This window comes from Corapipo altera, unplaced genomic scaffold (assembly GCF_003945725.1).
Source record: "Corapipo altera isolate COAL_440 unplaced genomic scaffold, ASM394572v1 0, whole genome shotgun sequence".
In the NCBI taxonomy this organism is placed as follows: domain Eukaryota; kingdom Metazoa; phylum Chordata; class Aves; order Passeriformes; family Pipridae; genus Corapipo; species Corapipo altera.
The window spans coordinates 4,672,337-4,697,094 of NW_020884872.1; the positions used below are offsets into that span (position 1 = coordinate 4,672,337).

The window sequence follows — 24,758 nt, forward strand, 5'->3', positions numbered from 1 at the left end:
AGTGATGTCCAGCTGGATCACTGAGGAGAACAGGGGTATATGCCTGGGTTTATCCACAGGGTCTTCCAGGACTGTGTCCAATTCTGGGCCCCTCAAGTCAGGAAGGACATTGAGGGGCTGGAGTGAGTCCAGAGAAGGGCAATGAAGCTGGTGAAGGGTCTGGAGCACAAGTCCTGTGAGTAGCAGCTGAGGGAGCTGGGGGGGCTCAGCCTGGAGAAAAGGAGGCTCAGAGGAAACCTTGTGGCTCTCTGCAACTCCCTGAGAGGAGGTTGTAGCCAGGTGGATTTGGCCTCTTCTCTCAGGCAGCCAATGACAGGACAGGAGGACACAGTCTCAAGCTGTGCCAGGGGAGGTTTAGGTTGAACATCAGGAAGCATTTCTTCACATAAAGAGTGATTAGACATCAGAATGGGCTGCCCGGGGGCATGGTGGAGTCACCATCCCTGGAGAGACTGGCCGTGCCACTCAGTGCCATGGTCTAGTTCACAAGGTGGTGTTCAGTCAAAGGTTGGACTTGATGACCTCAGAGGTCCTTTACAGCCTAATTGATGTGTGACCCTGGAGAGAGGGCTTTGCCAGGGCTGTGGCCAGGTCCTGGCCTTTGAAGGTGTTTTACTCATGCACCCGTGGGCAGTGGCTGTAGGGGACACACATGTGGCTGCTGGTGGCTCCTGAGCACAGCCTGTGGTAGCGGCTCCTTGCCTGGTTTGGGGGGAAAATACCCACCATCTGAGGGGTCCTGTGAGGGAGATTCATGGGGCAGCAGTTGGGTTCTCCCCCAGAAAAGACCTCAAGGTTGTGCTGGCAGTGTGAATCCCATCTCAGCTTGCTGAGGCCAGCAATGGGAGGAGAGATGTCCAGGAAGCCCTGGAAATACCCATCCCGGGGCAAGGAGGCTGGTGAATCACAGAATGGTTTGTGTTGGAAGGAACCGTAAAGATCATCTCATTCCAACCCTGCCATGGGCAGGGACACCTTCCACTAGCCCAGGTTGCTCAGAGCTTCATCCAACCTGGCCTTGAACACTTCCAGGGATGGGGAGTCCACAGCTTCTCTGGGAAACCTGTTCCTGTGCCTCACCATCCTCACAGTAAAGAATTTCTTCCTAATATCCATTCTAACCCCGCCCTCCTTCAGCTTAAGGCCATTCTGATGGTGTCTGAGAAGGTGATAAGGAGGTGTTCACCTGGGAAGTCTCTCAGTGTCACAACAGCTGCATCCTCAGCAGTTGTGAACAGAGCTTGGTGATGTGTAACACGGGATGCAGGTGAATTTAATACGCTCCCTGCAAACTGTGTCAGAGTAATTCTTCACAACAACAAGGTGCTCTAAATTATGGAGAAAGTTTAAAACAAAACAAAGCAAAACAGAAGTTCTTGCATGAAAGAAGGAGGTACTGAAAAGGCTTACCAGAGAGAAATGCTTCGAGATCACAGCCTGTGGCTGTGGGAAATCCAAGCAGCAATTTCTTCTGTATCTATAAAAAGTACCACTAAAGAGAAAAGCAATTCAAGGAGGTCTATTTTAGAATATGATTCACCCTGAAGTGTTCCATGTGTTTTAGATAATCGAAGGAGTGGAGGCAGCTGTGTGTCTCCATCTGTACATACACATGCTATGTAGTAGAGCTTTTTGGAGAGTATTGCATTCTGTATAAATATGAAAAATAAGAAACAGGATTTTTTAATCAAGTGGTAAAAGTGACAGAAGAGACTTTACAACTGGATGTGACTGGTCTGAAGCTTGAGTGACCAGTTTCAGCATTACAAAGTCAAGGGTCTCTCTGGTAAGAAAATGGACTGTGACTAGAATATGGGGTGAAATTTATGAAAAAAAAAAAAAGGCAGGAAAAACACTGAACAATTAAAAAGAAGAGCCAGATACTTTACATTTGCCTTAAGTAGAGGCACTGAAGCAGCTGTTTCATTACACATGTTAAAAATCCACACAAATTGCAGAGAAACCTCCACACTGATGACAAATTACAGAACCACAGAATATTCTGAGTTGGGAGGGACCCACGAGGATCATCAAAATCCAACTCCTGACTGAAATTACACTGCTTTTTCCCAATCCCTTTCTGGGTTGAAGTAGATGCAAACCTACTTTTAGTTTCATGTTCTTATTCTCATTTACCTAGAGAAAGAGCTAGTAGAAAATATTGTTCTTAAACAGGACAACTATTTGCTTTACATTGCAGTTTGCTTCATTAATTACATCTGAAATATGCACATAAAGAGAGGTTTGTACATTTAACTGTAACAAACAAGTAACTGTTAGCCCCACGGAAAAAAACATCAACTGGAAAAACATGTGGAAACAGAGTGTACCTTGTGTTTGGCGCAGCTAAATTATGGAATGGCACAAGGGGAATGCAGAGTGTGAAAACAGGGATGCTAAGAAGGCCTGGCCCCTGCTATGGGTATCAGAAAAAACCAGGAGACACCAGGGCACACGTGAGGTAAGCACAGCTAAGGAAAAATCCATGAATATTTGGAACAGTATGAGTGCAAATGTTTGCAAACTGCGATCATGCCCATAGAGGGTATCTGAGGAGGGATTAACCATACCTTTCATGCCTTTCAGGAGGGACTGGGGAAGAGGCACGGAGTCAGCTGTTCTCTCTGAAGAAGTGCCAGCCTTGCAGCAACCACTGCAACTTCAGGCAGATGGGTGTCCAGGTATGAAATCATCAGCACAGGTGGATATGCCAGATCCTGATAAATGTGAAAGGGATACCTCAGAGGAGACTTGTAAGACCACGTGACAGCGCCAGGCATGTTGGAAATTATCTGACATGATGTGTGAGGCTAGTGAGAGCTCTGCAATCAAGATTTGATCTCCACCAGTGTGTCAGAAGCCAGGTGAAGGTAAACTGGCAACACAAGAAAAGGACAGAATGGTTTGAGTTGGAAGGGACCTTAAAGATCAACGAGTTCCAACCCCCCTGCCATGGGCAGGGACACCTTCCACTAGACCAGGTTGCTCACAGCCCCATCCAGTCTGGTCTTGAATACTTCCAGGGATTAGGAGTCCACAACTTCTCTGGGCAACTGTGCCAGGGCCTCACCACCCTCAGAGTAAAGAATTTCTTATTAATATCTATTCTACCCCCACCCTCCTTCAAGTTTAAAGCTTTTCCCCCTTATTCTATCGCTACATGCCCTTGTGAAAAGTTCCTTTCAGGAGTTTTGACTTACAGAATAAACTGACGTCAAAGATCTCCAGAGCAACACCAACCCACACTGTACCATGGGCATTACTGGCATTAAAATCAGTCTTGGTGCCTGGGAATGAACACACAGAGCTTTTCTCCACTGCCCACTAATTAGATCCATTAGGGCTGAGCTCAATCAGTGGGATACATGGATTATTCTTCAACCCAGCATTGTGAATAACTCCTATAAATCAGCAGGTCACTACCAATAGCGTAAGTGGAGCTGTTTCATCCATTTCTTGAGATCTGGCAATGCTTGGGTTTATTTCTCTTGCAAGGAACAAGAAGAGCTGCAGTGAGGGTTGGGATAAAATCAAAACTATGATCTGATCAGTGCAGCAGTGATGTGACACCAACTGGAATATTAACATGGAAATAAACAGCTTGTTTAGGAATGGCAAGGAGAGGATGATGTTTCTTCTGTCAGTGATGAGTAAAACATGCTGAAGACTCAAAGATTGAGGAGAAAGATTCCTTGGACCAGTGCAGTCAGTGATCAAAGGGAGAGGAAAAAAGGTAAATGCTGTTCTGGTAGGATCACTGAAGGAGGAAGATCACGTGGAGGAGGCTTTTTGTGACCAGCTAATGAAGGCACCTCAAGAATCATCAGAGTTTTGTTGGTAACCACAGCCATTTTGGGATGGGAGAACAGAAGGCTATCACACAAGCTCATGGAAAGGTTTTTATGCAAAGGGAAGGAAACACAGCCCAGGAAGAGCCACTCCATATTTTAACTGCATGCAAGAGGCCACAAACAATTCGGAGAACAGACTTCAAAATGATCTTTGACAGGCTGGAAATGAGATGAGAAAGTAAAATAGGAAGTTGGCTGATAAGGACAAATACAAAATTTTACAGCCAGACTCCAAAATTTCTTGAGTGGCCACTATCTGGACAGTAATTGTGTGGAGTGGAAGGTATGACTGTAGTGCCAGGCCAAGCTCAATGAGAGTCAACAGGGCCCTGCTGTTGTGCAAAAAGCAAACATCGTGCAGGGTTATGCAAACAGGAAGACAGCCTGCAGGACACACGGCACCCTTGGCAGCAGCAAGCTTTGTGGAGGTACCTTGTCTCCCATCTGGAATGCTGCATTTCAAAAAAGACATGGCCCATGCAGGACGTGGCCTGAGGAGCACAAAGTGTAGACAGAAACATGGCCCAGGAGTAGAGACTGAAGGAAGTGAAGTTGTTCAGAGAAAAAAGAAACAGCGACAGTCAGAAACCTTGCTCAAATCGCCTACCAGTACTACAAGGATGACATAATCTGCTGCTCACTCTGCACTACTCCCTTGGCTAAAGATGTTTTTTCTGTAAAGTGTTACAGCTGCCACCACACGTGTGTTTGAGAACCCCCAGAGTTGTCCCAAAGACCGAAGGCTTCCCTCCTTGGAGGCTGAGCAAGGAGGGCAATTAAATGTCTCTTTGTTGTGGTCAGCATGGTCACATGAAAGGGTAAAAAAATAATGAGCCAAACCCCTGCAGAATGGAAAGAATGGCCCAGACATTAGTGAGTGTTACTTGGGCAGATTTTTGCCTGTCTTTGGAATTTCCCTTGCCCATCCCCAGTCCAGCAGTACAACAATTAATGTTTCACTCAATCCCCCAGGCAGGAAGGCTGGCAGCTCACTCTCCACTTGTGCTTTGCCCAGAAATCAGTTCTCCATGTCCTGCCTCAGAGTCCCTTTATCAAATCTCTCCCTCATGTGGCTCCAGGACTTCTTTTCCTCCACCACAAGAGGAAGAATCCTCCTTGTTCACTAGAGAGCAAAGAAGAAGGAATGATGGAAGTTGCAGGACCGCTTTGACTCATGAAGTTGTCTCCCATCTTTCTCTCAGACATGAGCACTATTAGCTCTGAAGGAAAATGGGTGGGTAAAGGGAGAAGTGGTGGTTCCCCTTGGCTCTTCCCACAGCTCCCAGGCCCAGGAGGCAGGTTGGTGCACAGGCTGCAGTGGGAGCAGTTCCCTCCCTCTGCCTGGCCAGAATCCCAGACGGCTCCAGGAAGTGAGAAGGATCTGAAACACAATCCAGTATTCAGCTGCACAGGTAGCAAGACTTGAAATCAAGCCAGGTGCTGTGCAAAAGCACAGCAGGCCTAAGCCTGGCAGACTAAAAGCTTTTCCACAAAAAACAAGGAGGCAGGGACACCAGCTCCAGTGCTCCCTGCTGCCTCTCTCCCCACTTTGTCTCGTGGCTCACTGAAACCAGAGCAGAAACTCCTCTTTTTCCCTCCAGACCCACCTACACGTGCAGTCTCGGAAACAGAGAGCTGGAAGTGGCCTGCGGTGTCCTGAGCTCACAGGGCTCAGGAAAACAGTGCTCTGCAGGCCTTTGTCAGGAACGCAGGGGTTTGTCCCAAAGGAACACCTGGATCAGAGTAATCTTCTCTGCCTCGTGGGAGCAGCTTGCAGAGCTCTGAAGGCTGTTAAGGTGGTTGAGTCAAAGGGGCAGCCACACGCACGAGCTGCTGCAGGGCTCCAGCTCACCCGTGGAGCTGCTGCCTCCCACCACTCCCCCCACCATCCCACCACTTCATCAGCTGTCCTGTCAAAACAATCTAGTTCAAAAGCAAACACCAAAACTGAAATTATGCAAAAGTACTGAACTGGATGTTTATCAGAGCACTGAGGAGTCGGCACTTGCCTTTGAACAGTCAGAGAGATAAGCACACCCTTCCCCCCATCCCGCTTTTCAAGTGCTGAAAGGAAGCCGCTGGCTACCGGAGCTGGTCTGCTGGCAGCAGGGCTGGTTTGTTGGCTTCTACCATTCCAGCTGATTCCACACATCCAATTTACAGCTGAAACTTGAGATCGATTGAATTAACACCATTTCCGGCAGTAACTATCAGCAGGAAAACAGGGGCCTCCTAAAGCAGCTGTGCTGCTGCAGTACCAGGGGACTGTGGGGTGGGACAGCGCTGTCCTCCCACCAGTGGCTCTTCGTTGTTGAAAGTTTTAGTTTTATAAGAAATAAAACATGACAGGGGATTAGAGGTTTATAATTGATGAGCATATCGCTGCCGAGGAAGGACTGTGTAGTTGAGGAGATGTGCTCTGTTCTCCATACGTGTCAATGGAAGAAAATGAAAACTGCAAAAAAAAGAAAAATTTTTGGAGACACCCTCACCACTGTGATGCTGCAACACGGGCTGCCCAGAGAGGCTATGGACCTCCCATCCCTGGAAGTGTTCAAGGCCAGGCTGGAAGGGGCTCTGGGCAACCTTGTCTAGTGCAAGGTGTCCCTGTCCATGGCAGGAGGGTGGAACTCACTCACCTTTAACCTCCCTTCCAACACAAACCATTCTGTGATTCGTAAGAAAGCAACGCTGGCCAAATGGATTAATTCAGAAATACTCGTGTATCAGTTCAACATGAATTTGATTTAATCTACAGGCATCTGGACGCAAGTTTGATATTTTAAATTGCAATTAATTCGCCCCAAGGGTAAAACTGTTCTCTCCAGTAACACAGCTCAGCTCCAGCCTTGCAATAAGTGGCAAACAAATATTCTCTTCTGTCGCAGCCTTACCAGCTGAAATGAAACATTAACTCAGTTCTGTTTTTCAGCTGGAACTTTTCCTGAACAGGACTGTTTTTTAGGGACAGATGCAGTTAGAAAGAAGCAGTTAGAAAGATTTACCCACAGCCACCCCACAACTGCTATGAAAGCAGTTTCACTTCTAATGTATTAAAGACAGCAGATGCCGTGTAAGGTGCTGTTGTACAACAGCAGCACTGGACACAGTCGTTAACACTCCAAGTTTTGCAGCTTAAGCAATGCAACACCAGGAGGAATCATCTTTAAAAGCCATGATCCCTTTTCCATTACTCATTTCTTCAATTAAACATTCTGCTTCTGTCAAAAATAAACCTTCTTCTGCCAAAAGTAAGCCCTCTTGTCTTCTATGGACCACCACAATGGAAACTTGCAGGATGTCTCAGCCAAAACCCTTTTCAATTAAAAGAACCCAAACCAAAACACCCCAACTCCTAACCCCAAGCTGCACTCTTTGGAATTCAATTTTATCAACTAAATATGGAGGGGTTGGGGTTATTTTAGTTGAAGACATGCTTTATCAGCTGTAAAGAACAGAAGACAAAGAATTGCTCAAAAAATAGCTCAAGAGTGAAGAATTGGAAAAGTAATCTATGTCCTCATCAGTCATTTAGAGAGCAGCATCCCATCTAAAGGAAAGGGATAATTTTTGTCAGACTCTTATAAAAAAAAGGCTTTATTTTGAACAAGTTTTCTCCATTTGGTTTTACAGTCTCAACATACATCATATTCATGGACAAGCAGCATTTTCACAGAATAAGAGCCAAATACAAAGAAGAGGAAGCCACTTGGGATGAACAGTTTCAACCTAATTGACTCAGACTTCAGAAAATCCTGTATGCTGTCCCTTATTTGAGGTAAAGGAATTCCATAAATTAAGATTCACTGTTCAACAGAAGAGTCAACAATGAAATATTTGGAAAGTAGGTACCTTGGGGAGGAGGGGAAAAAAATAAATCTTAAAAGACATTGTGAGCAACAAGAGAAGGGGGAGGTAGAACTTCCACTTGTGGGACTATCACATATAAATGTTTAACCAAATTGGAGCAGTTTAAATTTCAAATTTGATGAACTTTGCTGGTAGTACAGTCTTAAAATGTGAACCTAACAAGATATGTCATGAGCTTAGTTTATATGCTGAATGCTGTCACCAGGCACCCATTAGAATATCCAGTAAAATCCACAGCTTTCAGTGCCCATCCTGATGTATTCCAGTTACATTGTTAATTTTTGGGCAGCCATGCAATCAGACCATACAATTACACATTTGGTGGAATTCAAGAGTGCTTTCTTAAGTAAAATTGCATTGGGGAAGAGAGAGAAATCAAACTTCCACTATCTGTTCATGCAAAAATATACCTGCAGACTAAAAGGATTTAGATAAACAGATTAAAGCCATTACAGGAACACATCTGTATTGTTTTAAACTAACTTGTTTATAGGGCAAATCAGTTTGTGTCATTACTCTGTGTAGAAATTATCTTAAACCTTTTAAACGGCATCCACGTTGTATTAGACACTGTTTGAAGAAAAACAAAACAAAGACTATCCTCACCTTTTGGAGTTTAAGATTTAAATTAGCTCACTAATAATGCTGAATCTCACGCCAATAAAAAAAAAAAATGGAACAGGATTAATATCCTGTAAACTGCAAGAACTAAATTATCAATGTGAAATTCCTAATGCCTAGGAGAAATATGTTTTCAGTTCAGCCATTTAATGCCAGGCACTGTTCAATTTCTTACAGTAAAAAGAAAGCATTATTTCCTTTACAGGCTTAACAAAACGTCACGTGGAGATGTCAAGCTTCAACTGCTTGAGTGGTATTTCTCCAAAAAGGGTCCTGGCAAACTTAAGTTCCACAGTGTCATTGGCCAAACCATCCAGTGGAAACAAAATAAATTCAAACTGAACCTGTGCAAGAATTGAGTTGTAAGAAGCAAAGCAGATTCATTTAGAAAAGCTTGTTTATCAATGTTATTTTGTTTTCCAAGTTCCAGTGAGCAAAATGGTTTTATACTTAGATTAACAAACTAGCTTTTCTTTTCCTCTATGTGATGAATCTATATCTCTTCTATTTCCTTTTTTTTTTTTATTTAATAATCATCAAGTTGCAGATTCATCATTGAGCAAGTTATCTGGCTCAGAACTAATAAAGCTCTAATAAATTCTTTCCCCCACTGGAAAACTGTATCATATCACACAGCTCTGTGCACACAAAGTTATATCTTGCAGAAATATGATCGCTGACCAGAACTTCCTGCTATGTTACACTGTGAATAACAGCAGACATGAATGAGGTGAAACTGCAGCTCAGCCATTGTACAAACTGTCTCTCAAGATGTCCCAACACTTCCACTGGAGCTTTAATGCTCTGAGACACAACCTGTGATGTTCAGTGATTGTGCAATTCAAGCTCAGAAATAAAATTCGAATTTGTGAAGAAACTGACATCTGTCCATTAGCTTTTATCACACTCCAGACTATCAGAAAGCAAGGAAAGGTGGAAGAAAAGATTTATTTTCCACTTTATTTCCCACTTAGTTTCCTATGACCTTGAACACTAACAAAATGCTTTTCAATAAATGACAGGTAAGAGAGCATAGATTAGGAAAAAAAAATAAATCAATCAGTTAAGAAATTCGATCCTTGTATTTAGGACCTTGCATTTCCCTCAATAGCACTTCTGTATCATGTTGCATGGAGCAGAATTTTGGTGGTTTTTTTTTTTCACTAAACTCTCACCTGCCTATTATGAATCACTGCAATAAAAATATTACTTTTTTTTTCCTCCACACTACGCTAGGCAACTTTCCAGCCAAAGACAAGGAATTTAGTCAAGAATTGTAAAAACCTGAACTATGAACTCTGGCACAGCTGGGAGTAGCCACTCAGCTACTCCAGAGTGCTTAGAAAATAGGCTTTAGATTTTACACCAAGAAATTGGATTTATTTTAAATGCCACAGTCACATTGATAGACAGAGCACAGACTTTTGGTAACAAACAAACATACATTTTTTGTAACTAAGCGTTTCTACTCGGTAAATAAATGCGTTTCGCACAGCCTTCCTCTTAAATGTGCCTAAACTAACCTAAATAAGCAGACAGCATAGCAGAAAAGGGAAACTTTGTGAGTAACTGTTTCTTAAGCAGTATATTATTTTTACTATGTATATAATATATTTTATATTATATACACGTACATTTTCATCAACAGTTCAAATTATACCCGAATAATCAAAAAAAAAAAAAAAAAAATCCAAACCAAAACCAGCGCTCCTCCAACACATTTACCACCTTTTCCTCAGGCAGAGTTAATCCAGGTATTTGTCAAGATAGAGGAATGACAGTTAAAAAGACTCCCCCCAACAAGAAACAAGTTACACAAAGAATACTGTATCACTACAAATTTTTTTATTCAGAAGCCCCATCTTTTAAAAAAAACGTCATTATGAACTTTGTTTGGTCAAACTACAACACTTTCTAGCAGACATACGGTAAAAATGGCATGGCTCAGAATCGACCGGATCTCTCACGATCTCTTGACCGCCTCCTGTCGCGCTCCCGGCCTCCTCCGCCGCCGCCGCCGCCGCCACGGCCGCGATCTCTGGATCTAGACCGGCGCTCACGGGACCTCGACCTGGATCGATGCCTAGAGAGAAGAAGTCGGAACATTTCACTGTCTCTCATCTGTTGCCGTGGGATTTAGGTGCTGAAAAAAAAACCTCCCGGAGCAGTTAATTAGGGGTGAGGTAAGAAAGGGTTTATTTGCCGAGGCAGAAGATGTTACGAGACATCTTGTAACCCTGTGCCCGAGAGGTTACATTTTATAATACCATCCATCCAATCCCAGATGTGTCCACCCTGTGGCCTTTCCTCTGGACCGCCCCGGGGTCCACCCCCTTAAAATGGGTCTGGGGTGCATTTTGGGACCACCTACTTCATCACCTTCATCATCATCAGAGCACAAAGGGTACATAGTTACCTAATTCTTGACCATGTTCTGTGGTTTAGGCCCTGATATGCTGTTCTGTCAACTGTCTAGGCCTTGCCTTGACAAAAGACTAAACATTTCTACTGGATTCAGGAGTAGGGCTGATATAGGGAGCATAGAATGGGGTAAGAGGGTTAAGGAATGTGTAAACAAGGGTGCTACAGGGAAAGGGACAAAGAAGGGAAGGGTTTCTGCTTTTAAAATCTACTTCCACTACTTATAAAACTTACAAGTCTTACAAATATTAGAAAAATACAAAAAACCCTTAGGGGCTTAAGGCATCACATCCCAGCCAGCAGTTTATGTGTGGTGCCACACTTAATTAAGGATGTGAGCAATGAGGGAGAAGAAAGGCAGCGTGTCATTGGAAGGGTTGGTTAATTGGCACTCGGGATGTGAAACCACGTGTTTACAAACTGCACAAACTTAGAATAACCAGGGAGTCAACACACACTGGAACAAGAATGGACTGTTCCCTGCAGTCACCTGTTACAGTGGATCTGCAAACCTTAAGGAAAGGCAGGGAGAGGAACCAAAGGCACTGTTACACAGCTGTTCATTAAAGAAGCAGGAGAAAGGGACACCTGCTTTGGCAGACAGGAACAGCTCTCAATGCCAAAAAGCCTAAAGCTGCTTCTAAGTCCACTCACATTAAATCAATTGCATTAATCAGCAAGTACAACTCAGTTCTCTGTGGTTGTTCCCCCCTCTTTTTTTATCTACATCATGCCCTCCCCCCCAAGCCATCAGCACTGACAAATCACCTTCCCTGCCTCTGAGGCAGATGAAAAATTCAGGAGCAAAGCTAAACCCATCCATTCCATCCTGCTAACAGAGCTACTGTGAATTTATAGTGTATATGGCACTTGTCAATGGTTTTAAGCATTTCAGAAACGTGATCTGCATAAAACAAGTTAACGGTGCAGTTCTAAATACATGTAGAAATTACAGCAGAACTGAAAAAACCTCAAGGAAACAAATGCTAAAAGTCTTCAGTTTGCAGAATATTGTTTCACAGTGAGATGTTTTGGGGTGGGATTATGTGTGGTGACAAGTTTTAGTATGACAAAGACATATACTTGACTCTTGCACACCACTCAGCTGGCCCAAATTACCAAATTCGCCTTTTATTCAAAAGTTCTGGTTTACCCTTCTTTTTCCTACTCAAAAACCTTCTGACACACTTCACTCTGTGCAGAACTACTTTCAGGACAGTCTAGTTTACACAACCTACCTGTGAAACCCCACTGACACAAGAACTGGTGTCTTTTATACCAAGCCTTACTGCTAACCTGTGACAGCTGCACAAAGACTTCAAATAGGCCCAGTAAAGATAAAACTGGATAGAGGATTCAGTATTTTATTTGTTTTAGCACATACTGAAATTGGACTATGGATAAAACAATCATATTCCAAAGCCCAACACACAATTTTCTTGCAAAAAAAGGTGGTATCTTTTAATCAGCATTATTAAGTCTGAGAGATCTGGATTTGTAACAGTGAGGCAAATACAAAAAGCATATTTTGTCTTTTTCATTAATAATTCAAACATCTTAAAAACTTACATTTAAGTTGTTATTAATTGGGACGATTTAGGAAAAGTATTTAGGTACAAATACATGTGGGCTAAGCAACACAATCCACGTTTTTGAAAGTTAAATTCATCCTCACAAATTCTGAGACAGTGCCAATTAGAGACATTTATAAGGAAAAACAAATCCACAATCCCAGGTTCCTTCTGTCATTGAAAGGAACCTACAAAACTGTGCTCTATATAAAAGCAAGATCAACAATTTTCCATGCCTAAACTAAATAGCAAGGTCCTAAATGCAAGCAGATTGAATCCAGCTCTAAGTGAACCATCACAGTAACAGCAAGAGGTACAAGCCTTTCTACAAGGTACCTCACTAAATGAATAATTTAATATATAACAGAATGTGTTTCTCACATTTTTTTTACCATTATACAAAATTACTATTCTTTTTTCCTACTGAGAATTCCTATCAAGAAGGGTCACACTGTGAGGCTGGTATTAATAAACAGTGAGCTCAGTGCAGTGACTGCCTGCTACTAACAGTAAGAAATGAATACAGGCTACAAAAATTAGCCATTAACAGTTAAAAGCAAACAAGGTTGGGTCCTGAGTATAATCTATAGATATGCCTGACTGCACAAAATGCTGAAAGAGGCCAATCTGATGCTGCCAAAATGCCCATTAGCAAAGCAGCCTGTGTCTGACAGAGGCCATGAGCAAACACATCTAGAAGAGAATAAAACGTAGGAGGCATAAAGTAATTTCTCCCAAATAATGTCCTTCTGCACAGTTTGCAGATCTGAGCCACAGACAGGACCTATATATTCAGTAAACTCAGTGAATTCTCCTCTCCTTTAACCCTGCCTTCTCCTAAAGCCACACCAACCCTGAGCACCCACAGCACTGCAGAGCAAGAAGCACCATAACTTTTTATTTAGAGACCTTCACCTTTGTTCTAAACCACTTGCCAGCTTTACTTGATGCCCTTCCACTGGCATGTACCAGAAGTGCATTAGAAAAAACAAGAACATTAAGTTTAAAGACCTGCCTTCAGATTTTTCAGCAACTGATCATTAATTTACTAATTTTAATGGTGTTTAAAAAGAAACTCACTTTTTACGACGACGCCCGTACAACTCACGCCTTAACTCTCGAGAGATGGGCTTCAAATGCATGAAGTTGCAGAAACCTCCTCGTGTACACTCTCTGAAACAGAATTCAAGAGGCACAGTTAGAATTCCCAGCTCTACACTCCCTGTTTGGACTTTTAGACACCCAAAAGTTAATCACCTCTAACATTACAACCACGGTTTACTGACAGTGACTCACTCCTAGGTCAAAACCCCAAAAACATGGCAAAAGTCACGCATTTCACCACAGGTCCTCCACATCACAGTTACCTGAAGTGGTTTTTCTTCCTACACTCAGCTACACATAAAACCCACACCCAAGCAACCTCCCTGCCTGTGCAAACATTTCTCAGCCACTGCCAAGGCCAGAGGAAGTTAGTGTTTTACCCCATTTCATATTGACGGCAACAGGCCTCTCTGAAGTCAGTCACAGGCGAGAGCTCGGCATGGATGGGCTGCCCATTGAACCAGCGATTGTTCAGGTCAATCACAGCCTTTTCTGCATCTTCTTCACGGCGAAACTAAAAGCAAAAGTAACATTTTCTCACTCTATAGAGAAATAACAGAAGCAGACTGAAGATTCCCATCCAATCAGTTGTGCTCAGGATCAGTCATGGAACTAGAAGCTATTTCAGAGTTCCTGGGACAGTCCATCAAATCAAGGGTAAATATGTCAGCTCTTTATTAACTGGGACTCAGAGCTAATCAAAAGCATTGATTTTCCTCTTAATTATGTTCTCTTTGGTCTTTCAAGTGAAAAAGTCAATAAAAGCTACTGTGCTTTCTTAGTACAGCTTTAAACCAAGAGAATGCTTAGATGTACTTTCCGGAACACCAACACTCCTGATGTAATGGATTTCTTCAAACATTTAAGAGAGATCTGTAGGAGAACTGGAGCTCTCATTCGTTTAAATCAGAACTTACAAAAATCTGATCCAAAACAGGACCAGATTTATGATGAATGTAAAACATTTGAAACACCTTTTCACAGCTAACCACTTCCAAATCTTTAAAAGCAACTTTTGGTTCTGATTATGACCAACACAGGTCTGAAAATACTTTCCAGTTAAGGGAATGCACAGTCCAAATATTCAAACAAACTCTGTCACACCTCCCCAACACTGTGCACACACAATAAAATTCCTCCAGGTGACAATTTTGTACTGGTTATTCAAGAGATACCAATGACTTTTAAAAGCTAAACCCGAGTGCTCCAGTTTGCACCTTAAACCATGCAGCTAGTGCCAAATATTACAGGATTACAGGATGCTGTGTTCAACTGGAAGTTAATAAATAAATGCACCTGTTGCAAATAAACCTCTTTCATAATGAAGTGCTTAAAGGGCAGCATGATGGTAAGACAGATCCCAAATTAATCCTGTCAAACTAAATAGTCCACCAGCACAGTGTTGATAACTGTGCTAAAAAAACAAGCGTTAATCTTTCTGAAATTACAGATTTTGACTATCAGGAAACTTTCTCGTAATTTATTAAAATTTCTTTCAGATTCCTTTCACATTTTCACTCTACTTTAAATCGCGGCGTTGGAGAGCTTCTAAAATCTAAAGCACACAGTAGCTTTTAAAATTACAAATGAACAAACCCCACCCCTAGGAATCACATAAAGATGCCTCTTTATCCTACCTTTACGTATACATTTCCAACTAGATGATCTCCAAGGTTATCACACACGTTCATCTCCTCAACTTCACCGTATTTCTCCTCCATTTCTGTGAAGACCTCCTAAGCACAGAGAAACCCATTACAGGTTTGCAGCACATTAGTTCTAAGTACAGAAATGCTGTATTTAGCTGTAAGTATGGAAGACAACTTTCCCTAGGGAAAAAAGTGAAATCACTGTGTTTTTTTACGTTTCTGATTTCAAAGTTAGTACTTGCTTGGCCTGTACCGTGTCCATCTGTAGGTACAGCATTAACAAGATACAATAAAAGCCTATGGAAAACATTATGCAAACAGTATTTACACAACACAGACGATGCACTGAAAACACAACACATAAACCTTGATGCTATAGTTTCACTTTCTTTCTGTAAAAATAATTAAGTATATTTTGAATCCATAAAAAGGAAGCAGATTACAGAATCGAAATGCTACATCGCTTAAGCTGCTGATTTTGATTAAATTCTACTTCAAACAGCAAAGCTAAAGCCAAACCAACCAAAGGTTATACCAGGAAATATTTAGCACTGCTAAATAAATAAAGCTGTCAGTTTTATATGGACACCTGAGGAAATAAGTGCTTTTCTCTGAATCCACCTCCCTGTGCTACGCACTGCACCCATTTCACTTGTCTGCAGTGACAGGTCCACTGACACTTTAATGTATTTTTTACATACCTCAAAGAATTCATCATAATGTTCCTGCATCTCAACATCGCTCACAGCACCTGCAAAAGTCAAAGAGTCACAGTGATTAGAGCCTGCCAATAAGGAAGGAGAGATTTTGATCATACTACAAAACAATCTAGAGAGGCCGTCTGGAGCATGAGACACCATACAGCATGGAGCTAACTAACAGGAATATTAAAAAATAAGGATGTGTGAAGAGCTTTGAGTCCCCAAAGTATCTGTCAAAACATTACATTGATATGATCAAATCAAAGCAAGTTTTAATCAGAGCCAAGCTTGTATGCCACAAATTCAAAGGAAGGGGAAAGGAATTCCTTTGAAGTATCACTTTAAATTTAATGTGCAGTCCCACTCTCTATCTGCTAACAATTTTACCTAAACAGAAGGCAAGTGCTTTGTTACATGTCCATATTTTAAGTATTATTACAGTTTAGTGTTCCTCTTCCTAAAGGCAGAATTTTATGTCCACCTCTCCAGCATAACCACTAGAATTTGAGTTCACAGTGTAACATAGCCCAGAATTATTTTTTTTAAATTTGCTCAAAATAGTTGTTGAAATGACACACTTTTCTCAGTGCCCTCGAAGCAGGGTACCATAATGCTTTGCAAGAGAGAACAATTTTCTATTTTAATTTTGAATATAATTTAAGTTTTTCTGTAGTCCTGCAGAACACCTTTTAGTGCAAGACAAGCCAGCCACGTATTCAGGTTAGATTATTTTCATGCTCCAAGCTGGACTTTAAAAATGAGAGCTGCTTGCCTGCTGCTACAAAAACCAATGTTAAGTTTGGCTTATTTTTCAAAGCATTAAAAGTATAAAAATGTATTTCCTTTATTTCCTCCAGTCTACAGCAGTTTAAACAAGCTGTATACATTAAAGTCTAAAGTATTAGCTCTTCAGCAGTTAAGTGGCTTATTAAGATCAAGTGGAGCAGTTTTAAAACAAACCCCACATTTTATGCTAGAAAAATATGCTGGTGTTTAAATTAGAAACATTGCTGCTTTAGTTCACAGAACGTGAAAGACAAAAATCTGAGCCAATAAAGGAAAGTTTATTCACTTTCAGGCTGCTAAGAAAAAAATAGATGCTTTGGGCTCAGTCATTTTTGGCTATTATTACCACTTGGACACAGTTTATATTTTTCTTCAAAGGCTCTAATATTAACCAGCCACATTCTCTGGAACTGCAGGTCCTGTTCTTCCACCCAGCTCACCTCCAGAAGAGGCTAAGGAGCATTTGGTTTATACTTTAGGCTAACAATATCTCTGCATTTGAAAAGTTATTTGCTTTGAAGAAATTTCTCCTTCCCCATGGTTATATTGCAAATTAAGGAATATCAAACATTAAACCAGTATTTCTAGGCAGTTTAATACTTATCTATATTCTCAAGGTTCTGCCAACACCACTGATAACAGCTTACTAATACCTAAGGATTTTTTTGTTGTTGTTTTTAAAGGTATCAGACAGGGGCTCTGTGAGCCACATTGGGAATAATGACTTGTTACCAGATGGCCAAGTGCCAAAAACTTTTAAGGAGATTCCATTGTCAAATTAGGAGATCATAAGCAACAGTTAATTAATGACTATTCAATGTCCTTCTAAAGTGGGAAGCATACATATGCACAGGCTTTACAAACATCCATATTATTCCAGGGCTACTGGTATCTGAACCTTGAGAAGCCCCAGTTACTAATTAAAATACTCAGGAAAACTACTGCTGTTCAAAACTAAGGTTAATCCTCTACGACGGCAATAGAAAGGAAGACAGTTAAGCAACAACGACAAAGCATTAAATAGCTACCCAAGTTATCCATTGAAAATACATGCAGTACTTAAATAGGGACAAATACCAAAGGAACAAGGAGCCAGGAGTTCCAGCAAACCTACTGCTTGCAGAGCTCCAGCTCTACCCCAGGAGGTGTAGTGAGGCTCTGGTACACAGCTACTCGCTTGTCACCACAAACTAGAGTTGGATACCAGCATTTGCAACACTGGAGAATCTGTTCAAGACTCTTGCAGCTGTAAATCTAAACAGCTCCACAGACCAAACTGCTGTCACTCTGTGCAAATTAGTTACCAGCGCATTGAGAGTTTAGGGAGAGAGTGGAAACACCCAACTGGAAATTTTGTGGTCTACTGAAACAGCGTTAACTACTAAGCATCTGCAACAAGAAAGCCTACAAACCAATAGAACTGTTTAAGCATCTAGACAAAATTATACAGCATGTCTAGTGTGACAAAAACTCAAATCACTTAATTGAGCCATTATTACTCTTAGAAGCAAGAGAGGAAGTGTTGACTTTTAAGTTAGTGGCTGATTTCACAAGGCACTTCTAATCAAATGCTGGTAACTAATCTGAACTAGTCTATAATCCAACAGTCAAAAAAAAAGGAATAGCCAAACAAAGCTTTATTACCACACAGTCAATACTCACTTCAACAAGAAATATTAGTTAGAAAAGAACACCGACCCTTTTTTGGTCCTAAAACTTTTTTTTTTTTTTTAAATTTGATTCTAATATTGATGATTCAGTTACACTGATATATCGGTAATCGCTGATCAGTCCTGGTCATTAACTGCTGCCAGTCTCACAGGAGGTGCGTTTGCTTTTATGCCCATTTTTATCTGAGGAGGAGTCATTAAATTACTCCATGACCATACCCAAATGCCTTCCCCTCCTGAAAAGTACTTTTAAAAAAATATATTTTCTTGGGTAAACATGCCACTTGGCTTTGGAATTTGAATTTTCAAAGCGTGGGAGGAATTTTAAGCACGCACCCATCCAGAAAGGACAGGTGCCAGAAGGGAAGTGTTTGTCACTCATGGTATATTCCTTCCAAAGTGCACTCCCTAAATGGAAGCTGCATTAACCTGGCACAAATTTCTGCATGCAGTCTGAAAAGTTTCAAATTCAAGTTTTCTTAACGTTTACAGAGCAGGAAATTTGTTCTGGATGAAGTCAACGTGTCATTGTCCTGCTCTTTAGACAGTGGAACTTAATGGAGAGCACAAAACATACAGAAAACCATTCCTAGGATGCAGGCAACTGGCAGGGAGAAAGGTGACAGGAAGACAGCAGTGCAACCAAGACTGCTTCACTGGGGAAGTACAATTTGAACCCTTTTTGATTTAGTAGTTGGTATTCAGATTCCCCTCACAGTTTTGGGAGTAGGGAGGAAGGTGAGTGGGACAAAAAAAGTTTGGGTTTTTTTTTTCCTCGGTTTTTTTTTTTTTTTTGTGTTTGTTTTGAACACATTTAACGAAACGTGGTCAGTTTGATCTGTTAAACTAAAATGGCAGACCAGCTTAAGTCGACACTGAGCTCTGACAATCAAGCCCAGGGAACCAGTGAAGGAACTTGTATGAACTTACAGCGCAAACCGTCAGCAGACTGGGAAGAGTTTTGAGGGTTACGGTAAATGTTCAAGAGGGCAATGGTCTGAAATACAAAACGCAACAACTTTATATTATGGAAAATAATTTTAACAAGAAACTGGTTTCCTTTAGGGTCGCTTTGGCCGAGTCTGTGCTGAAAGAGAGGTGGTTATTCTCTCCCAAGAAGGAGAACTTTCACTTAGCTGGTGACCTTTCTAAATCAACCTGACACTGTAAAGTAATAGAGATCTCATGACACTCCATTATTGTATTTTATTCCATTCACCGATATTACTACAGAGGGGTTTTGCATGAATTCAGACAGCTCTGTAACAGGTGGCATCCACACACCATTTACATTACAAGCAGAGTAATTCGAATTTGGTTTTACTGAACGGTTTCTTAGCAGGAAAGGAAGCAATACAATAATTACAGCATAACATGAAATCTCCATTTTCCTAAAAAAGTTACCTAAAAAAGTTAAGATGAAAGAAAACCCAGTTCTGGGAAACTTACCGTACATCACATATATGCCTAATTTTTTTTTATTTCTTTTTTGGTTGTTGTTGTTAAATCAAGAATTTGAGAAACGTCTGCAGTTTAACCCTTTAAAAAGAATGCAGCGTTACTGAGAAATCAAGCTTCACTTTGGAACACAAAAGGGAACCTGCATCAAGTCCAATTTATGCAGCCACTTATGCGCTTGGAATCGCACACGTTCCCCAAATTCTTGATCTGTGCGCAAGAAGAGTTCCATCACTTGTCCTGTTTGCAACAGCTTTATGTCAGCAGCTCAGGAGCCAACATTATTTTCTCATAATTAGGAGTGGGCTCTTTAACACCATTCTTTAAAAAAATTTCTCCAACTGTGGGACTTACAGTGTGAGCCGTCAGCCGTCTGTGCACTGTTTTGGGGGTTACGATAGATGTTTTGAATCAAGATGGTCTGCGGGGAAAAAAAATAAAAAGGGGAATTCTACTGGCTGCTGTGCATATAATAGACAATTGCAAAGAGACAACTTGTTTGCAAACAGCTAAAAGTCATATTTTATCCTTAAAGACTTCCTTTTGCATTTGCAGAGTAGCTTCCAAAATTGCATCCAGACCATCATATTATGAAAACAGCTTTAATTAACCACCAAGAAAGAGCTGCGTTTGTCTCGACAGCTATCCTCAAAATGGGAGGTGTGAGGCACAGTAACCTAAAGCGTCACATGAGGTGTTCTGGAGATGACTAAGCCCTCGAGACCAGATTCACTACTGCCAAGTCTAGGGGGGGAAAAAGTAGTGTTATGTGCACAGCAGGTAGTACATAATGCCACAGTCTCCAAAGTGCTACACCAGACAGTAAGGCCTTTAGGCAACAGCTACGTCTCGTTTTGTGCGTCAGGAATTTCTTGGTGGAATTTCTGTTTAAATAATATAATAGCACAGCATAGGTTCACATGTTTCCGATCCTTCAAATAAGGACAATATCCTTTTAGCCCTTCTGCTTTTTACTTGAAGAATTAGCCCAGGCAGACTTGAAACCTTACATTTGTACCGTTCTTCTTAAAATCAAGTTGTCTGAAAAAACAAACCATGTTTAAGTTAGTAAACTAATATTACAAAAAAATTCCAAACGTCCATATCACTGTAAGCAGCTCAAAAACTGAAATTTGATTACTTAAAATACAAGCTCAATGTTAGTCAGTATGAATGGCAATCCCCAAGTAATTTTAGCTTACACATTATTATTATTATTAGTCACAATAAGAATTCAGAGCTTAAAGGAGTCACAGGACCAGCAATGCCACACCTACACATGCTGCCCATTTAACACATTAAAAAAAAAAAAATAAAAAAAAATATCACATTTAAAATCACACACATTTTCTAATGGGTACAGTCATACCAACCAAAGCTTTGTGCTTCCATGGCCCAGGTTTAAACTACCCACGATTTAGCCTACAACTGGAGACCGCCAGAAACATGCATCTAGTTCTGGTGTTCCTGCTGACTGGGGGCAATTTGATCACCCTGGATTGCGTGACCTTTCCTAACACAGCTCTTCTGTGAAGTAGCTGCACCAGCAAGAGCTGCACAAGGGAAAAATGTTGGGCTGAAAACTTCCCATTAGTGAAGTCTCTGTTCTTCTGTTTTCTATCACAGCTGATTAACCACCTGCACACAAATAAAGATTTCTGTGCTGAGCCCTGCACAGTGCCAGGTACGGTGCTGTGCAGCCCCAGACATCCCCAGATGAATGGGACACGCCTGACCCGCTTCAGCTGGCACTGCTAAACAGAGTCTAAAGCAGAGCTTAAAGCTGCACTGACACAGGAAGCTGTACTTGCAAAGTTTTATTGTTAAAAAAGGATTTAGGGGTGGTGGGGGCTTTGTGTTAGGTTTTTGGTGGGTTTTTTTAACTTAAAAGGCAACTACTTGTCTGATTTAGAAATATATTCTAGTAGCCAGGTCTCTATATAACCAATCACATTTCAGCAGGTGCTCCATGTAGGTCAGCAACACAGATTAGTTTTGAAAATGGACAATATTATTTTTGAAATAAAGTATCTGCATTAAAAATAATTCAAATCCCAGAAGCAGGGAAGTGTTTTTGTAGCTGAAGTACCAGCAGCAGCCCCCATGGATAAGCAACCTTGACATTCCCCCCTGGAACATTCCCTGCCCACTCACAGTTTAACCTGAGGAGCACCACAGCTCTGAACTTGTCACATGGATAGTACCTGCCTCCCTAATTTCTCCCCAAACCAACATCAGCCCACCATTCTCACCAATTCTGCTCCAAGGTAGATGAGATGAACTTGCAGAAGATCTATTCTTATGTAAACTTTATCTTTGTAGACTGCTGATAAGGCAACAACTTTCAAAGGCACTACTTCTCAAGTGCAGTATTCCCAAAGAAATCTATTTATCTGTGTACCTTGACAATCAGCAGTGATAGACAGAGGGAAAACAAAGTTCTCCAAGAATGTAATTTGTGAAAACTATAGAGCTCACAGTAATAAAAACTTTGTCACTCACTGCACTTTTTAAAATTTGTTTTTATTTCTGGCAGATATGCAGTCACACATAATGTCTCTAACAATATTCACTTAGCCAAAAATTCAATAATCTGTCATGTCAAGTGACAATTCACCCTCAGCAACCAGGCAAGTTGTTTTTTAATAACCCATTTTTACAACATTCAAAGGAAGTATGCAAGTCACTCTTGAAACTTAAGAGCCTGGGTCAGAGAGCAAATGTAATGACAGGTGAGTGACTTCCATTCATCAATTAGTTTACTTCTATTATATGCATGAAAGATTAAAGTTCCCATCTTTGGGACAGGTGGAACTTGCTGCCATTGTCTGTGCTTTAAAAAAATCTGGGATGGTTTAAGTGCCTGAACACCACTGAGAAGGCACACTCACCTGAAAGTTAGCACTGGTTGGTCTCTACTACAGGCAAGCTTACAACAGCATCGCTTCCTGCAGCCATTAAGGGTGACAGGAGATAATTAGAAATGCTGGGAGAAGTAAATGGAATACCCCCAAAAAAGCAAAAGACCCAGATAAACCGGGGCCAAAAGTGAACTAGTTAATCTGGAGCTCGCTAATTGTTCACTCTTATCTAAGAATCTACATTTTAAAGAAGCCAGAATATACTTCCACGAGAAAGAGGAAAGAAAAGGGAAACAAACCTGGCTAAATGTTGGTTTGTTGTGCAATCGAGAACATCTGTCTCCATGGCGACAAGCTCCAATTTTGAAATAAAATGAACAGTTGACTCTGCAAGGGAAAAAAAAGAATAAAGTAGTTACATACTGGAACAGAAAGCATTAATATGCAAAAAAGCATATGCCCTAAATGTCTTTATCTTGATGTGGGGAAGTAACACAGAAAGGAAATCCACACCAAAACTGCACAGGGAAGTATTACAGCAAACCTGCCCACACTCTCTCCTTTTCCCCCTGACTTACAGGCAGAACCTGACTGATTTCACCCTGAGTGGTTTCATGATCCACCACTCAACAAGTGATCACTGTTTTACCCTTCTGGTTCTCCATCCTTGTCTCTACACCAGTTTCAGTGGGGGCTGGGACAGGAAGTGATGTGGAAAAACGGCCTGAAAATTTACACTGCACGAGCTCTGTGTGTGAGTTCATGCAGCCCCTGCTCCAGGCCATAAAACCTCCTTTAGAGCTGACACAGTTGCACCTCTCTCATGTTTGATAAACCACCTGTTTAAAGTTATACTCTAAGGGTAATTCAAGCTACTGCCAACACAGTGCTGGAAATAAAGTCAGGGAAGAGAAAAATCCTGTTAGAAAGAGAATACAAAGAAGCAAAATAAATTCATTTAATGAAGCCACTTCCATGAATATAGTCAATAATTTTAAGAGTAAGCTTTTTTTTTTTTTTTAAACCACAAGCTTTCCCTGAATGATCCATTTCATGGTTTAGAAATGCCAGTAAAACTCTCACAAAAAGGTGTAACTCACATGGAATGATGAAAGAAAACCATAAGGAGTTTAAGTTACCTTGACAGGGAATTGCAAAATTCTAAAGAGCAAGAAAGCTACTATGGGCTACATATGGGTAAGTGAAATATTAGAACTCTCCTGGAAGAAAGATCATCATTCCCATAGTTAACACTAATTATTTCCACACTCCTGTGTAACCAACATCAACTCAACGAGGGGAGAATTATTTAAGTACTAAAGCATATCTGATCTCTAGCAAAACATTCTACTGTAAATTTACAACATGTTTACTCTTCATTATGCTTTTGAAAACAAACACTTAGCATTATAATATACTTACTGTCTTTTCTGAACTCTAACCTGAAATAAAAAGAAACACCTAACTATAAAATTTCCAATAGTGCTTCCAACTTCAGCACCTTCTGGAAGGTTCCGTTTGCTTTTTCTAAACAGAAAATAGGAGCTGCACAGGAATTTCGTGCCTGATTAATACTGTGGAACTGTACTGCATTATATTCATATGTATCTCCTTTGTGAGAAAGGACGCTACAGTAACAGAGCTCAAGAGAGGCTGCCGATCTGCTTTCCCGGAATGGCAGCACTACAGAGCAGAGCAGAAGCCCCGTGGCCAGGGGCTGACAAGAGTAATTTAGTCCAGCAGCACATCGACGCCCCCTTTTCATTTTTACGAGTGGAAAAACACGCCGGTTTGGTCAGGCCGGTGGTGACCAAATTTTCGTTAGGAGGGTTTTGTGTGTGTGCTTCCAACAACCAGAGAAACTAGAGGCGTTCCCGGACGCGTGGAAGGCTGCAGGCAGAAGCCTGTAGGATCAGGATGCAGCAGTCGGGGAAATCCTCCGCACCCTGGGGAGGGGGGAGAAATAACCAGTCGCTGTCCTTGCAGCAGAGCGGGAGCTCTCGGGCTGCTGCGAGGCGCAGGGACACGAACAAAAGGGGAACAGGAGGAGGAGGAGGCGCTTTCTGGCAGGAGGCGGCGGGAAGCTCCGGCACCCAGCGGGCCCGGCAGGAAGGCGCAGCCGCGGGGGGAGGACGGGGGAGGGAAGGACGGGGGAGGGCGGTACCGCACCACGAGGCGCGGGCACACCCGCATGG

The 24,758-nt window shown here is 41.6% G+C and overlaps 1 protein-coding gene across 9 annotated transcripts in view; it reads right to left on the reverse strand.

Annotated features, from left to right (window-relative positions):
• Positions 1 to 7,430: 7,430 nt before the first annotated feature.
• The window catches only part of U2AF1 (U2 small nuclear RNA auxiliary factor 1), an 18,004-nt gene continuing 676 nt past the window's right edge, over positions 7,431 to 24,758 (reverse strand). The window contains exons 2-10 of one of the 9 annotated variants that reach the window (XM_027635514.1): positions 23,986 to 24,509; positions 22,863 to 22,950; positions 22,594 to 22,650; positions 20,057 to 20,123; positions 15,789 to 15,838; positions 15,076 to 15,174; positions 13,819 to 13,952; positions 13,415 to 13,507; positions 7,431 to 10,425 (exon numbers count right to left, since the gene is read on the reverse strand). In XM_027635514.1, the coding sequence (XP_027491315.1) occupies positions 10,287 to 10,425; positions 13,415 to 13,507; positions 13,819 to 13,952; positions 15,076 to 15,174; positions 15,789 to 15,818 (495 nt within the window). In that variant the 5' untranslated portion in view covers positions 15,819 to 15,838; positions 20,057 to 20,123; positions 22,594 to 22,650; positions 22,863 to 22,950; positions 23,986 to 24,509 and the 3' untranslated portion in view covers positions 7,431 to 10,286. Of the gene's footprint in view, positions 10,426 to 13,414; positions 13,508 to 13,818; positions 13,953 to 15,075; positions 15,175 to 15,788; positions 15,839 to 19,174; positions 19,242 to 20,056; positions 20,124 to 22,593; positions 22,651 to 22,862; positions 22,951 to 23,985; positions 24,510 to 24,758 lie in introns of those variants that run through there. The other 8 variants (XM_027635496.1, XM_027635522.1, XM_027635485.1 and 5 more) reach the window with 8 other exon arrangements.